The following is a 15,952-nucleotide window of genomic DNA, read 5'->3' as shown; positions in this document are numbered from 1 at the left end:
GTCAACTTTGGTTACAGTTATTTATGAAAAAGATGTCATGCATTATAACAGACATTATGAATACCTTCATAATGCATTATACATAAAGGCTTTAAGTGTTACTGGTTTTTCTTTTTGTTAGAAAAAATTAAGAAAAAAAGCAGTACAACAAATACTACCATGATTACATTATTGTTTTTCTTGTTTTGCTTTACAGAGTAACAATACGATACAAAGTATTATGGTTTCAGACACCTTGTCTCATTTTGTAAATGTTGGAGTACCTTTTATATATGTCTGCAGAAAATGTAATAAAAAAAACTTGGGAATAAAAAGTATTACGGTAATGAGAATTTAGGGTGTATGCACTTTAAGGTATAGTGGAGGATCTTTCCGAATTTTAGATAAGACCCGCCCTCTCCACTTTTTGAATAAGTTTGATTGATTCACCAGAATGATTGACAATTAGGAGGACCAATAGTATAGGTGATCCACCCGGAAGTAAAAAATCCTCCATTATACCTTTAACTGTCACGGTGCAAATTGTCTTAAAAATAGGTCTTAGAATTTCTTCCCATGTACAAATCTGTGTAAAAGACAAACCCAGGGCTTCATGCATTAAATCACACAGCAGTATAAGAGCAGGTGTGGCTTGTATTAAGGAGAAACATCCTCTCCAATCATTGCATTCATCCATATTGTAGTGTGACTTATGGGTTGCCATACGATTAATGGCACGGTTAACTGTACTATTCTCACAGTGTAAAAAGTGGAGCACAAGTGCATTTTTCTGACAGGATACTGGCCAAATTTGTGTTCTAGATTATTCCAGTAAAGCAAGACACATTTCTTACACTACAGCAATGTGGATTGTGTTGCATACTACTACAACTTACTACATACATATCATTTTGGTAAAAAAAAAAAAAATGTTTTAATGGTTACACCACATTAACATGCATTAATTAACATTAACTAACAATGAGCAATACATTTGCTAGATTTTTTATTAATATTTGTTTATGTTCGGTAAAAACACAACTGTTGTCAGCTCACGTCCATTAAATAACATTTACAGATACAACATTTGACCTTAATAATTGATAAGTAAATGTTGAAATTAACTAAGATTAATAAATGCTTTAGAATTATTTTTCCTCGTTAGTTCATGTTAACTAATGACTTTAACTTTTGTATGTGAATCAAAATAGAAATGCCAAAATTGCAACGGAAGGTTGCAAATGTTTACATAGTACTCAATATATATATAGGCAACTATAGCAGTATGCTATTCTTAACACAACTATGGCCTTGCAACCCATCTGACCCACATGCACGTTACACCTTCCTCATTAATGTATGTAGGTCAGGTGGCCTTTGGAGGACACGTGTTTTCTCCACTATCTGTGGCACAACATGACAGGAAATGAATTATACTTTAGGTAAAAAACAAACTATTCAGCAAAAGAACAGACTTTGACTAATTGTGAGAAGGGAAAGTGAATGTAACAACTTCATCAAAGTAGCGCACAGGGATTTGGCTGCGAGTGTATTTGCGTCAATTCAGAGCATCCAATCAGCTGCGAGACGAGAAGCACGTCTGGAAGCTGCGTGTGATCATAAGCAATCAGCGTGAGCTTGAAACTACACTTTATCCTTAGTGAAATGAAAACGTTCCTGTTATTTCCATCAGTTGCATGGGTTATTTTATGTGTAGGCCTAAATATATGATTAACACAGAAGTAGGACAGAGACGTCATGAGCTGGCTTTAATGTAACAATAAGTAAATTAATGAAAATCACACATAATACCTGTAAATAAATACATTTTATTTGAGACATGACTGGAGTAGCTGTGCAGTGTGTTTGTCTGGCGCTTCTAGTGTCGACGGCTCCACTGACTCTAACGAGAGCGATCTAGTGTGTCTCCGTCGCATTATTACCGTGTTTTAAAAAGCCATACCGCTGATGATAACAAAAGTACGTTTAAGTCAAATAATATGTTGTCCTTTTTGGAAAAACTCCACCAAGGAACATGACAGTAACAACAGAAATGTTATTTATTTTTTTACATGTTGCACTAAACTGTACTAAAATCCCAAAAGAAAATGAACACAGTGAAACAAAAACACATATCCCCAAAAATAGACCCAGTTATGTTTCTTTTAACTGCAGATAAATCTCTTCTTCTCATAGCAAGTTATAATCTTTGTGATAAGTCTCTTATTCTTGTTTTATCAACTCTTTTTGGGGTTCATCAATGAAGACGAAAGGGCAACAGTCAGACGTCCTGCTTGTGCCGATGAAGAAAAAGGTAAAAAAAAAATTATAATTACAAATCCTTCCAAAATATCTGACAATAAGCATCATCATCAACAACAAACATTTTCAGTCCCAGCAAACCACGACTTGATGAACATTCACAATGCAAGTCTGGGTCGAACATAAACATTTATTTTTCCAGAATATATTCCAAAAGAAAGTGCTGCAAGACCTATAAACATAATAACACTCATTTTACTGTCCTCCGGCGCTCATAAAGATGATTAAGTTCATTGGGAAAAGAAACAAAATGAGAATTTCATGGTCAACAGTGTCCAATAGCAAGCCCCACATATGAAAGACCCAAGCGCTTTGAGACTTTGGAAACAAGCTTTAATCTGACGGTGTGCCAACACTCTTCTAGCGCGCGCTTTTTAAAATGATTTTGCAGACATTATAATCTGTAAGTGCTTTTGACTTCACTTGGATTGTGCGATTGTGTTTCCCACTTCTCCAAACTTCTGCATAGTGCGGAGCGGCAAACATTCATTCACTCAGCATCATGTTGAAGAACTGAAATTGCAAAGTAAATTTTTAAGGTGCTTTGCCGCCTTCTCAAATGTGGGACGGGTGCGTTCTAGCTAGAGCGGCACTGAACCTGGCCCTCTGAGCTGTCGTCCTCATCCGAGCCCTCGGCTCCTCTGCTGCTCAGGCCTGTGATGCGGTAGCCCATGTTCAACAGCATCACCTCCAGCGGATCCGCATTCATGCGCCGTTGGTTGGCTTGGGCCGCACTCTCCATGTCCTCCACCACCCGACAGTTCTCATTCTCCGACTGACGGTCGGCCGTGCGGGAGAGACAGAAGAGAAAAGAAGTTTGGAAGTCACTTTTGGTGCAATCGACAGTCTGACGTAGTTTATCGTTCTTTGTATCGCCTCAAAAATGCATTAGATGTTGGAAAAAACTGACACTGCAATATTTTACAATCATTATAAAATATTATAATCGCATTATGAGGGTGCATGTAAATGCAGTCACTGTTAGCATTCATTTATTCATCGGTCATAATGACACACGCCACTGATGTGTCAAACTGGACAAAAATTCGGTTCGTACCTCCGGTCTTGGGTTCCACAGCCGCACGACGGGGTCGATGCCGCTGGTGGCCAGGAAGCAGTAGCTGGGGTGCGGCTGTAGGCAGTTCACTATAGACTCGTCCCCCTGTAAGACCCGCACCAGGTTCGTTGTCTCTTTGTTCCAGATGAAAAATGACCCGTCATCTGAACCGCTCACAATGTACTGACCTTTACTGTAGAGCGACAACCAAACAAGTCATGTGCTGTTGTCTTGTATTCAGATCCTCGTTTAGCAGAAGATATGACATGCATCATAGGCATAGACAAGAGATTTACATTAATAAAAACTGTCAAAAATGACAATGCTTTGCGTCATTCGGCAGACTTTTGCTGACAATTAAACTGGGATATCTGGGTGCAGGTAACGCGGAGAAAGAGAATACATTGTTTTAATATACTACCTACACTGTAACAATATAAACCTGGTTAAAAATCAGCAAACTTGCCATTTAAATGCATTTGGCAGATGCTTTTATCCAAGTGACTTACAATGCATTCATTCAACATTGCATGTATTGCCTGAGAATCAACCCTGGTGTTCCAAGTGCTGTGCTTCACTGTCTGAGCTACAGGTACCATTTTTGCCAAGTAGATTCAAAATGTGTAACGCAAGAAGAAAAATTACAGTAAAAATCTAGTTCTAATAATCAAGGTGTGCTACTGAAGTTTAAATGAGAGACACCATTAAAACATCTTTAAATCATGAAACTAGTGTATTGAAACATTCTTAAAGGGTTAGTTCATCCAAAAATGAAAATTCTGTCAGTAATTACTCACCCTCATGTTGTTCCAACCATGTAAGTCTTTCGTTCATCTTCGGGTCACAAATTAAGATATTTTTGATGAAATCTGACAGCTGTCTCACTCCTCCATAGGCTTTCAGAGGGACCGAAACTCGCCGGCCCAGAATAGTTATTAAAAACATCGTTAAAATAGTCCAAGTGACTACAGTGGCTATACATTAAGTTTATCATGCGACGACAATACTTTTTGTGCGGAAAAACAACAAAAATAACGACTTTATCCAACTATTAGTGTTCTTCAATGTGGGCCTCTGACGAGAGTTCACGGGAGCGCCAGGACGCATGCGCGAGAACTGAGATTACGGCGTTCTTCTTCTACTACTAACTTGTTACTGGCTGCTCACTCCTTGGGAGTATTACCGCCATCTACTGTACAAGATGATGTCCCGACATCATCGAGACCTAAATCACAATAAGTGTCGAATTCAATAGCTTACATACAGCGCGCGTCTTCCTCTGCTTATAAACAGACCGTTTTGCGCTTCCGGCAATGTCAGGACGTCATCTTGTACAGTAGATGGCGGTAATACTCCCAAGGAGTGAGCAGCCAGTAACAAGTAAGTTAGTAGTAGAAGAAGAACGCCGTAATCTCAGTTCTCACGCATGCGTCCTGGTGCTCCCGTGAACTCTCGTCAGAGGCCCACATTGAAGAACACTAATAGTTGGATAAAGTCGTTATTTTTGTTGTTTTTCCGCACAAAAAGTATTGTCGTCGCATGATAAACTTAATGTATAGCCACTGTAGTCACTTGGACTATTTTAACGATGTTTTTAATAACTATTCTGGGCCGGCGAGTTTCGGTCCCTCTGAAAGCCTATGGAGGAGTGAGACAGCTGTCAGATTTCATCAAAAATATCTTAATTTGTGACCCGAAGATGAACGAAAGACTTACATGGTTGGAACAACATGAGGGTGAGTAATTACTGACAGAATTTTCATTTTTGGGTGAACTAACCCTTTAAGGAAACTGAAATAAAAATGCATTAAAATCATCACAAAATTATTATTAATATGTATGAAATATATCAGCCAGCCCTAATTCATTAGAGGGGAATAATGCGTCAGTAAACTGACCTTCCAAAGAAGTTTGCTTCCTTAATGTCAGTGGTCGTGTTGCAGTGACCACAATAGCGATGCTTGTAGTCGAAGCTTCGCTCTCTGAGAACGATCTCATCCTCCGGGATGGACTCTTTCCGGCTGAAATTGTGAAAGCGGATGGAGCTGTTCCCCTTTTTGTCGTCAGCTAGATCAGATGCATGAAAAATATCCAGAATCCTTATTATTAAAATGCATCCGCAAACAAAATACAATATCCAAGACAGACAAGACAAGAACCTACAGGAGTCTGTTTTTGAGAAGAGGGCAGCCTTGATGTCTTTGTCGAGTGCGTCACAAGCGCTGCTGTGCGCCTGGTCTGGAAACTTGCCCTTGAAGTCATCTAGACACTCCAGGGCCTCGGCGATGTACTTGAGCTCGAAGAGGCAGCGCGCTAAACGGAAGTGCGCCTTCAGGTGGCCTGGGTTCAGGGACAAGGCCTTAAGACAGTCTCGCAGCGCGTCATAGTGATCACCGTCCCTGTCAGAGACGAGAGCAAAGCCACATGATGCTCTTCACATTAAAACACTGATTATTAAAGCAAGACACTACAAGGCAACACCATTGTTTTTTCATGCACTGGTCAATTTGAGACTTTGGCCTATTTTGCTTCCATAACACGTCAGACTAGTGGAAAGAAATCGACCGAAATACACTTTTAAGTGTTTATTTTATTGGACTGTTTATTTGCATCTGTAGATTTCAGAGTCAGAAATCTCCACATACACCAAACTTTACAGTTTTAACCCTAGTTTTATTGACAGTATTTTCGGATTTATGGGGTGTTAAAAAGAGACATCCAAAATACCTGTTAATTATGTCAACAAAAACAAACAGGAATTTTGAGCCTGGATTTCTGTTCTGGAAAAGTGCATATTTAATTAGCTAATTTATATATTTGAACATAACATTTCTGAAAACTTGTAATACTAAACAACTGTCATAATGTACTTTAATTAATCAACTGGGGAAAGAATGGTAATACTGATTAGTTAAAATCTGACTTTATTCACCTGTGGTAATATTGTGGATGTAATTAAACAGATATAAACTTGGCATGCGCTGTATGCATCTTCTTCAACCTGAGATGTGCTGTTTCCAAAGTCAAATTAATCACAATGTGATGCTTTTTTTAACCAAATCATGCAGCACTTCTTGCATCAAAAGCATTTATCATACCATTTTCGTTTCATGTATGCAGCAGCGCGGTTTCCGTACAGCATAGCATTTTGACTGGCTTCATGGAGGCCTAGACTGTAGAGCTGAATGGCTTGAGTCCACTGCTGCTGCGCGAACGCTTCATTGGCCTGTTGCTTGATCCTCTCCAGATAAGGAGGAAGATCACTGGAGCCACTGATGCAGAGACACGAATACAGACAGCAACAATTACTGCAACTCAAACTAGTCTGTGACAAATGAATGGGAAATAACATCATATAAACAGGACAGCGACAGAATCAATAGCCATGTTTCCAACCACCTATTTTTATGCGAATTTTAGGATATTGCATTAAAAAAAAAAAACACTAAATGGAAACATCAAAATGTGCATAAAATCCACAAATGTATCATAAAAAAACGTATGCACTGAATTGAGGCGGATACATTTTTTTTATTCGATAAGACGTGCATAAACTATGATGGAAACACATTTACCAAATAAATTCCTCAATGCACAACAAAAACTCGCGTGATGTTAAAGTGATTGGATAACTGGACTAACCAGTGGACCAATCGCTTTGCAAATCATCTCAAATGTCGGTTTGAAATGCCTGAGCAAAAGTCTGTCATTAAAATTAATTGGTTTAATTTCCTCCCAGAACTTTCCCAAGCACCAGACATCCGAATGCAAGATAACATGACAGTATTTAGTTAGTAAAAAGAGCCACCGTGGCATCTCCGATTGCAGCAACTTCCATTATTATTACACGTATTGTGCGCCAATTTCCCAGGAACAATCTAGTCTCCAGTTTGAGGTAAGTGAGACAGTCAGAAGTTGAATTCGCAACTTTGGTTGGAAACATAATTAAAGATGCAGTCGGCATAACACACATGAATCAATGGTACCTGGTCAATTTAGCCAGTTTAAGGCGGCTTGCAGGAAGATGAATCCCATTGGACACACCGTTGGTGGTTTTTCCATTTTGTACCTCTGCCAGAAGATACCCATCATGAACAACAATTAATCAAGAATGGTTATCGACCCTAACAATTGGTTTTGAGACTGTGTTGTGAGACTAGTTCTTCCTCGAGATTCAATGTTTTAATAGCTTTTCTTCAGTAGTAAAAAAGTTTTAGAGCTTGTAAGTTTGATACATTTCTGTGAAATAATTTCAATGAATCAATTAATTTGCTTTATCAGTGCAAAATGTTTCCTGCATTAAATATAAATCTACTTGTATACATCTTTTCCCAGTTCCTTTGACTGAAAGAAGCAAATGCCGAAATATAAAGATTTTTATTCTTCTTTTTTGACCATATTTGTCCATATTTTTTAGGCTATATTATCAAGTCAAGCCATATTTCTGTACTTTTTACAATACAAATGGTATCAAAGCAACTTTACAGCAATAAACAGAAAATAACAGTATTAATGTTGCAAAGTTCTTAATTATGAAATTAATTTCAGCTGTAAATAAGCTTTAAAAAGATACTGAATAAAGAGTCATCATTCAGCTCAATTTAGTTCAAAGTTGCGCAACCCGAGCAATTATTAATTATGATCCTAAATGCAATAAAACTGACTGATATATTTATAATTATTAAATAAATACAGTAGTCAACATTTGAAACCTTTCATCAAAGTTATACATGAATTTTGAACAATACCCGTTCTTGTCTTAGGACAACTTTGATGAACTTTTTTTGCTCTACTTCAAATGTTAACTACTGTAGTTGATTCCAAGACAGCATTCGCAGCTTACCTGATGGTGGGTGGCACTTTTTGGGCAGCAGAAAAGTGTACGGTCTCTGTTTGAACGTCAGATCAAATAAATATACCTGCAAACAGGAAGCAGTAATGTGTAACTGTGCATAAAACATCTATAGTGCTGCACACTGGCAACGGAGAGTCAATAACTATCAGCAGAAAACCTCACTAGTTTAATTACCTGTTCTCCACCCATGTTTACCAGCAGTTCAGTACCGTCGGGACTGAATGTAACATAGGTTGCCACCAGAACTCGTAATCTGTTATTATAGTCAGGAAGCTTCACAGGTAAGTGACCTGCAAACGGAGATAAATATCTGTAAAAGCAGGTTTTTTCCAACACAGTTCCCATCCGGGAGCAACGCACTGATACGGACTACAAACCTGCGACATAGTACTGTCCAGCACCATCCGGTATCGATTTCCGTTTGTCGCAAAATGTATGAACACCAGCTGAGGTACTTTGACTCATCGACTTCCTAGAAGGCAGACAAGAATGTAACATTACAACCCTAAAGAAAGCATCCCTGAAATATAATCATAATAACAGGAACATGGACCTTTAACCAAGAATTCTATTTACTGTGTTTTCTGGAATATAAGTTGTTTTTATGAAATTAAACGTGCTTTGCATTAGTGACTTACATAATGCAATTAACATCAAGAACATTTTTTTTTTTTTTTTCACTTTAGTTTCGGCTTGGCGTTTGTTATAAATGTTGTTTATAATGAATGCCAATATAATTTGTTTTATACCTATATTTTTCATTCTAGATCAGCTCTGAATACCGCTGATTTTTAAGTATATGTTGTGGAGTGAAGGGAACTAAAACACGTTTAAAGTGTTTAATGTTTGTATATATTTTGCATATTTTAATGCAATTTTAATGCAACTTATGTTCTGGAAAATAGAGCAATCTGAAATAGTATTTCAAGAAATATTCCACCCAAAATGTTTAATTTTGTCATTGTTTACTCTCTGCCACGTCTCAAATCTCATTTGTTGCCGGACTTTTCTCAAATGTTCAATTCTATTAACATCAAACCTGCTGCAATAAGTCTAAACTAACCGCTTGATTGATAACAGCAGAGGTGAATGAGATTTGAGAGGGGAAGATTGTCAACAAATAATGTCTGTCTGTTCCTTTGATAATTTTTGGAGCTAAACAGTATTATTTTTGTATGGACATTCTGCCTCACATCTCAGTTTGTTTTCTGATTATTCTTTTAATAATACAACTAAAAATCACCTGTGATTGTGGATCATCCTGATGTCATAGAGCCGGACAAAAGGCCCGTTCGCTCCCACGGCCATGTAGTTGTTGTCACGAGGGTTGATCGCCAGACATTTGGCTTCCACAAGCTGCCCGCAATACTCCGTCAGATCTATTAACACCTCCGAGCGTTTACTGCTCTCTCTCAGATCATACTGCCTGGGTAGAAGGGAAATAAAGTGGTTAACAGACTTGAAAATGTAAAGCGAGTATTGATGGTCTATATATGGCAGATTGGAAAAGGAAAGAAAATTATTACATTTTAGTGTCAGATTATTATTATTTTCCCTTTTATGACAATCGTTTACAAGAAGTGTATGGGTCCATCCATACAGAATGTGTTTTTGCATTCCACTGCCCTACTTTTCCATTGTGTTTCTATGTAAACACACGCTAGACGAACGTGTTTGACCATTTGCTGATGTAGAGGAATAACATAAACTAAGTGAAAACTTATCCCTGAGAAATGTCCTCAAGTCGTCCAACACTATTCACAAATGACCTTTTTTTGACCGTGAAATGACACTATTGTGACCACACTTTCAGACACCTGTATAAAGCTCCTATTTTCCTACTGTTCATGTGTCCTCTACATGCAGAGCATTAAAGACAGCCAGGCAGCCAGCCTTGGCATCAGCCAGAGACCTGCTGTGTTCTTTCATATCCAAACATCATTCAGTGCCAGGGCATTTGCATGCTCCCCGATGGGCGATACTACCCTGCAGCCAACACAACATCTGGAGATGCAGTTTTCAAGGGCATATAAGCTAGTTCCCATGAGCCTATTTAACTTCCAAGGAGAACATATATGATTAAACTTCAGCTCGAGGCTTGTGTCCATCCCCTCGAGATTCAACACAGCTAAGTGTTGCCCACTCTCGCAAGACAAAGAAGTAACCGCAGCTTCAAAAACAAGCCCAATATCATTATATTATTTATTATCAGTAAATGAGCCTGCAGCATATTAAACTGAAACCACTCAAGTTATTTGACAAAAACCATCAAATTGCACTAAGGGGGAGTTGTAATATAGCCACATACTTATAATAAAAACAAAATATGTATGTAAAACCATATGTATCTACTGATAGCATTATTACTTGTTTGTTAATTAAAGTCTGTAGTGATTAATACATTATAAGAATATTTTTTTAATTAAATTAAGTCCCTCTCCTCCCCTGCACTGTCCATCATCTCCAATGTTTCCTCTCCATCATGAACATCTCTGTTGGTGGCATTATTTGTGAATGGTAAATGGTCTATTTACGTCTACTAACTATCATTGCTTGGATTACAACGCCACATCATGCCTGCGCGTCAGATTTTCCTAACAAGCAACCATATTTTTTTCAAATAAGCCCAAAAAACCGCAACCCACGAGACCTGATTTTTTTTTAATGCAACTTGCAAAAAAACTTTCCACTTTTGTGTGCAGCATCAGCATCAGGGTTATTATCGTTAACTGAAACTAAAAACATTGAAAAACATTTCCGTTACTTGAAATAAAATAAACGTAGACTGATATAAAATAAAAACAAAAAAAACTTTTTGTTTCAGTTAGTTGCAAAGGCAAAAATAACTAAATTTACTAAAATTAAAAAAAATATATATGCATAAACATATTTAAAAACACAAACAAAAAAAGACAAAACACACAACAAAATGACTAAATTACACAATTTTAACTAAAATGAATATAAAAATAAAAACTAATTAAAAATATGAATAAAAACAATAATAGTATATTAATGATACTAAATGAACACTGGTATGCATTAGACCTGAGATTCACAAACTTTTTGTCATCCGAACCCCTTAGATTCCCTGGCTTAGACATTTACCCCAAAGATTCAGTTAATATTTCAATAATTTCACGACACATTCGCATATTTCTGATGTTGCCGATAATAATTATAATATATTATAATAATAATAATAAAATATGAGTAGTAGTAATAGTAGTATGGTTTAACTCTATAAAAATTAAGACACAAATATAATATTGTTGTAAATTACAATTGTTCTTTAAAATAAAAAAATTGATAATTATAATACTGAAATGCTTTGCGTGCTTCACTCTGAAACATGTAGCGCATCAGCCAATACAGTTATTGAATCACATTGCAGCCTTTTGATTTGATAATTGCACTGAGCTATATCCTAATTATCATGCAGCCCCATTTATTTATTTTCATTTTTTTTTTAAGGCAGACACTTCAACTCGCCCTACCTAATGATGCCGTCCTCAGCTGCGCTCCAGAAGGTGTTGGGCCACATGGGAGCCGTTGCGATCCGTTTGACACGGTTAGTGTGGTCTGAGAACATGTGAATGGTCTCCTTCGCCGTCAAGTCGTGCACGTGCACCTTGGTATCGGCGGCTCCTGTGATCAAGATTCGGTCGTCGGAGTGAGGGAGGAACTGCAAACACACACGTTCATTAAGAATACACATTGTGGCCTATTTACAAGACACTGACTGAAAAAGCAGAAATTGACGTGGGCTTCACCTTGACTGAGAAGATGTTAGCTGCATGTCCTGTGTGCATAGTGATGAGCTTCCTGTGCCGGAAGGGATCCCAGATGATGGCATGCTGATCATCTGAACCTGAGGCCAGGAGACTAGAAAGGAACAAGCCGAATGAGTTTATGAAGAGACACTGTGAAATGCAGCAAACTGGGTTTTAAAACAGAACTTACTCTCCTTTCTCATTCCACTCCAGACAGTTGACACAGCCAGAGTGACCCTGAAAGCAGAGACGATAACTCAGCGCTAAAATATATTAGCAATCCTAATATATACAACATGGCTCATGTGTGAGCGCAGCATTACTCATTTCACACATGAAGAGGTGTTTATACAGTGAATCTTAAAAATACAGCAGTTGTAAGGGTGTATATATTAAAGAATTAGCAATAAAATAAATGTTTTTGTATTTTTAGTACTATGTTCAAGTCACCATAAATCAAACTGCATCAAAATCGACAATTCTTAAAAAAAAAATTTTTTAATTGACTATTGCAGTATTTATTAAAAATGATTTATCCGTGCACAAATAACTCATTCTTGCAGCAACATCTCTTTTCTTCTCTGATGACGTGTTTACTGACACGAGGGCGGGACAACCTGTCACTCACATGAGATCAACCAATAGCAAACCATAACAAGAGTCCCGCCCTAAATTCTTGATCCAGAAGCTGTTTCACTCAGATATAGTTCACTATAAAATGAAAAGTCAGTCATCATTTACCCACCCTGGTGTTGTTCTAATGCCCTTCTTTCTTTTATGGACCACAAAAGGAGAATAATTTTGCATATTCTTTTAAAAAGCTTGATGCTGGTTGCTATTCACTGCCATTATATGGACGAGCACGAACTGAACATTTAAAAAAAATGATAATAATTATCCTTTTGTGGTTCTTAAAAGAAAGAAGAGCAAATTATGACTCAATTTTCATTTTAGGATGATCTGTCCCTTTAAGCATTTTCTTTATAAGGGCTTTCTAGGGGAAACATTAAATTTAGTTTAGCTGCATTCATACTCTGGGTGCATATGCTTGCCTGCATATAGTGTGCATTATCATTCAGATGTATGCTGAGTTTGCTTTTAAGTCTCAGTAGATTAGTACTTAGTACAAACCTTGTAAAAAAAATAACTGGCCTTGCATTTTTAAAAGTTCTTTCAGGGTTCTTGCAGGTTTCAGTAAGACCTTTTTTTTTAAAGACATTTTAAGACCATAAAGATTGAAATTTAAGACCTACAGTGTGAAAAAAAAATGTCATATTGAAAAAGCATTAATTTAATTTACAGATAAACCAATCCCATTAGTAACCTTCCACACCCAACGTGTGTCAGAGAAAAGAACAGAATCGGATATAATTTTTTTTTAATTATTTATAATCTGTAAAAAAACACATAATTAGTTGATTTTAGCTGCTCATAGTTGATCATAACTAGAGATGAAATGGCATGAACATTTCATTTCATGATTATAGTGACAAATATTATCACGGTTATCACAGAATCCTGTTCAAAAAGTACTAATACTACACAATGAAATCAATTCACCAAGTTTTATGTCGAAAACCAGCAAATAACAAATAAAATTAGCATCAATATGCTACATAAACATTAAAATAATACCATTAAAAATGATAGCCAGATTTTAAAAGTGTCTTGCAACATGTTATATACTACATGTACAAGTTCAAAATAAAGTTTTGACAAAAAAGGTTTTTATAAAAAGATAAACCTCACATATTTCAGACTTAAAATAATTTTCAAGAGTCAAAAAAAGATAAAAATTTGAAAAGCCTTGCCCTTGTTTTGCCCTTTAATGGTATGACGTCAAGTAAAAAAATCTGAATTAACACACAATCATTCATAAATCACCTGTAGTTCGGCCTCCAGCCCCAGACGCTTTATAAACGGGTCGGTCACATGATAGTGCCTCTGGAAGTCCAGCGCTCTCTTCTCCTGCACACACGGATCGACAAACATTACATGCGCTCTTAGACATTTGTACTGCATTTCTTTATAAAACTGGTTTCAAACTGCCTCCTTTGGTGCTCCACATTAACAAAACAACATCATGGAATAACATGAGGGTGAGTAAATAATGAGGGGATTTTTCTTTTTGGATGAACTATTGCTTTAAATGTTTATAATTTGACTAAACTCTTCTACTTTTAAAAGGTAAAGACGTTTCCTCACCCTGATCTGCCTGTGCAGGAGATCACTGGTGACGTTCCGCAGCGACATGGTCTCACAGCACGTCATGGAGCGTCGACTCAGAGTGTTGCATCCAGGTGCCAAAGATCTCTGATCATCTGTGCAACTCAAGCCTCTCGGAGAGGCAGAGCTTCTATAACGGTAAACAAGACCAGAACGGCAGCTGGTCATGTCATTTCTCACTTTATGGAGACTTGGACCTGCCTACTCAAGTTAGTTAAAGCGCGATCATTTAAATTCTGTCGCATCTCATTTATTTTCAATACATACACCGGTCAAAAGTTTGGAATAATTACGATTTTTTTTATGGTTTTGAAAGAAGTCTCTTAAATGCTCACCAAGGCTGCATTCACTTAAAAAAAATGTTTAGTATTTGAATATATTTATAAAATGTAATTTATTCCTGTGATCAAAGCTAAATTTTCAGCATCATTACTCCAGTCGTCAGTGTCACATGATCCTTCAGAAATCATTCTAATATGCTGATTTGCCACTCAATTATTATCAGCTCTTTGTTATTAATAATTGTTCTTCATTATAATGCCTTTACTGTCACTTTTGATCAGTTAGTATATATATCTTAGCCAAAACTTCTGAGTGTTAGTGTTTTACAGTTTCCACAAAAATATGAAGCAGTATAACTGTTTTCGACATTAAAGATAATAATAATAATAGGAAATGTCTCTTAAGCAGAAAATCAGCATATTAAAATGCTTTTTGAAGGACCATGTGACACTGAAGACTGGAGTAATGATGCTGAAAATTCAGCTTTGTTTCACAGGAATATATTACATTTTAACATATATTAAATAGACAATAGTTCTTTCAAATTGTCGTCATATTTCACAATGTAATAAAACTTAATAAATCAAAACGCTTGACCAATAATTTATGTATGAGATCTGAATACTGCCTTGCCTTTATGTATACGTTTCTGTGTCAGATCTGCATTTAAACGTCACTTAAATAGTGCAATCCAAATCTTGCAGCATTATTAAAGCATTCCACATCATATGTTTATAGTGACATACGTGCTATGCTACTTAACTGCAGTTTATCAGGCAGGCCTTATACCAATAACCTCAGCCATAATAAGTTAGTTTATAGCAAATAAATGTATTAAGCTGAAATAATTTGACTGTCAGCTGATATGACGCTTTCACCAAAACATAAACAACAGTCAGTAGCATTAGCCGACTAGCGACACGTTTAAACTAAATATTAAAATAAATACAAACACTTCTGGCAGCAGTGAAAAATTGTTAGTGGTTATTCAATCACAGTCTGTTTACAATAAAATGTATTTAAAAATATAAAAAGAGCATTTAAGCCCCACATGTGCAATATCGTCTTACCTGAGAGTCTGTCTGGCCTTATTCTGCGCAGCTCGATAAATCGATATTTACGCTTAAACCGGAACAGTGCTTCCAGTAATTAATTTCAATACTTTAATTAGCCGCTGAATAACACCGTCACCTAATAAATGACTAGTTGTGATCAAGCATCGGTGAGATTTTGAAGCCACATTACTAACGAGTTCCTTGACTGAGCGCTGACAGCCCGGGTTGCCAGATCCACTGAAATACAGCAAATCGCTTGTTTTATTTAGACTAGAGAAACGACATAATGATAGGCTACATTCGATTTTGTTATTATACTTTGCTTTTACTTTTTAAAAATTTTTAAATTATTATTTAATTTATATTTATGTAATTGTACTTGTGTTATATTCACCTGGATTGT

At 36.7% G+C, this 15,952-nt stretch overlaps 1 protein-coding gene across 1 annotated transcript; it reads right to left on the bottom strand.

Moving 5' to 3' along the window:
• Nucleotides 1–2,015: 2,015 nt before the first annotated feature.
• Nucleotides 2,016–15,795, bottom strand: wdtc1 (WD and tetratricopeptide repeats 1). Its single transcript, XM_084435379.1, has 16 exons — nucleotides 15,565–15,795; nucleotides 14,192–14,342; nucleotides 13,871–13,954; nucleotides 12,177–12,223; nucleotides 11,987–12,098; nucleotides 11,711–11,898; nucleotides 9,457–9,639; nucleotides 8,591–8,685; nucleotides 8,388–8,503; nucleotides 8,202–8,277; nucleotides 7,345–7,429; nucleotides 6,457–6,630; nucleotides 5,522–5,757; nucleotides 5,257–5,425; nucleotides 3,359–3,551; nucleotides 2,016–3,076 (listed from the first exon to the last, which is right to left on the bottom strand). The coding sequence occupies exons 2-16, from the start codon at nucleotides 14,255–14,257 to the stop codon at nucleotides 2,879–2,881; spliced, it is 2,022 nt and encodes a 673-aa protein (XP_084291505.1). The 5' UTR covers nucleotides 14,258–14,342; nucleotides 15,565–15,795; the 3' UTR covers nucleotides 2,016–2,878.
• Nucleotides 15,796–15,952: the final 157 nt, after the last annotated feature.

The sequence above is a fragment of the Rutilus rutilus genome (genome assembly GCF_951802725.1).
Source record: "Rutilus rutilus genome assembly, chromosome: 17".
NCBI lineage: Eukaryota > Metazoa > Chordata > Actinopteri > Cypriniformes > Leuciscidae > Rutilus > Rutilus rutilus.
The sequence above is the reverse complement of the archived record's forward strand: the minus strand, read 5'-3'. Positions and strand labels throughout refer to the sequence as shown.

Excerpts from the sequence above, each read along its gene's own strand:
- wdtc1 (XM_084435379.1), bottom strand. The coding sequence starts at position 14,257 with ATGACGTGCTGTGAGACCATGTCGCTGCGGAACGTCACCAGTGATCTC. Across the intron at positions 12,224-13,870 it reads GGCTGGAGGCCGAACTACAG|GGTCACTCTGGCTGTGTCAA; the intron begins GTGATTTATGAA and ends CTCTGCTTTCAG. Across the intron at positions 11,899-11,986 it reads CTAACATCTTCTCAGTCAAG|TTCCTCCCTCACTCCGACGA; the intron begins GTGAAGCCCACG and ends GTGTGTTTGCAG.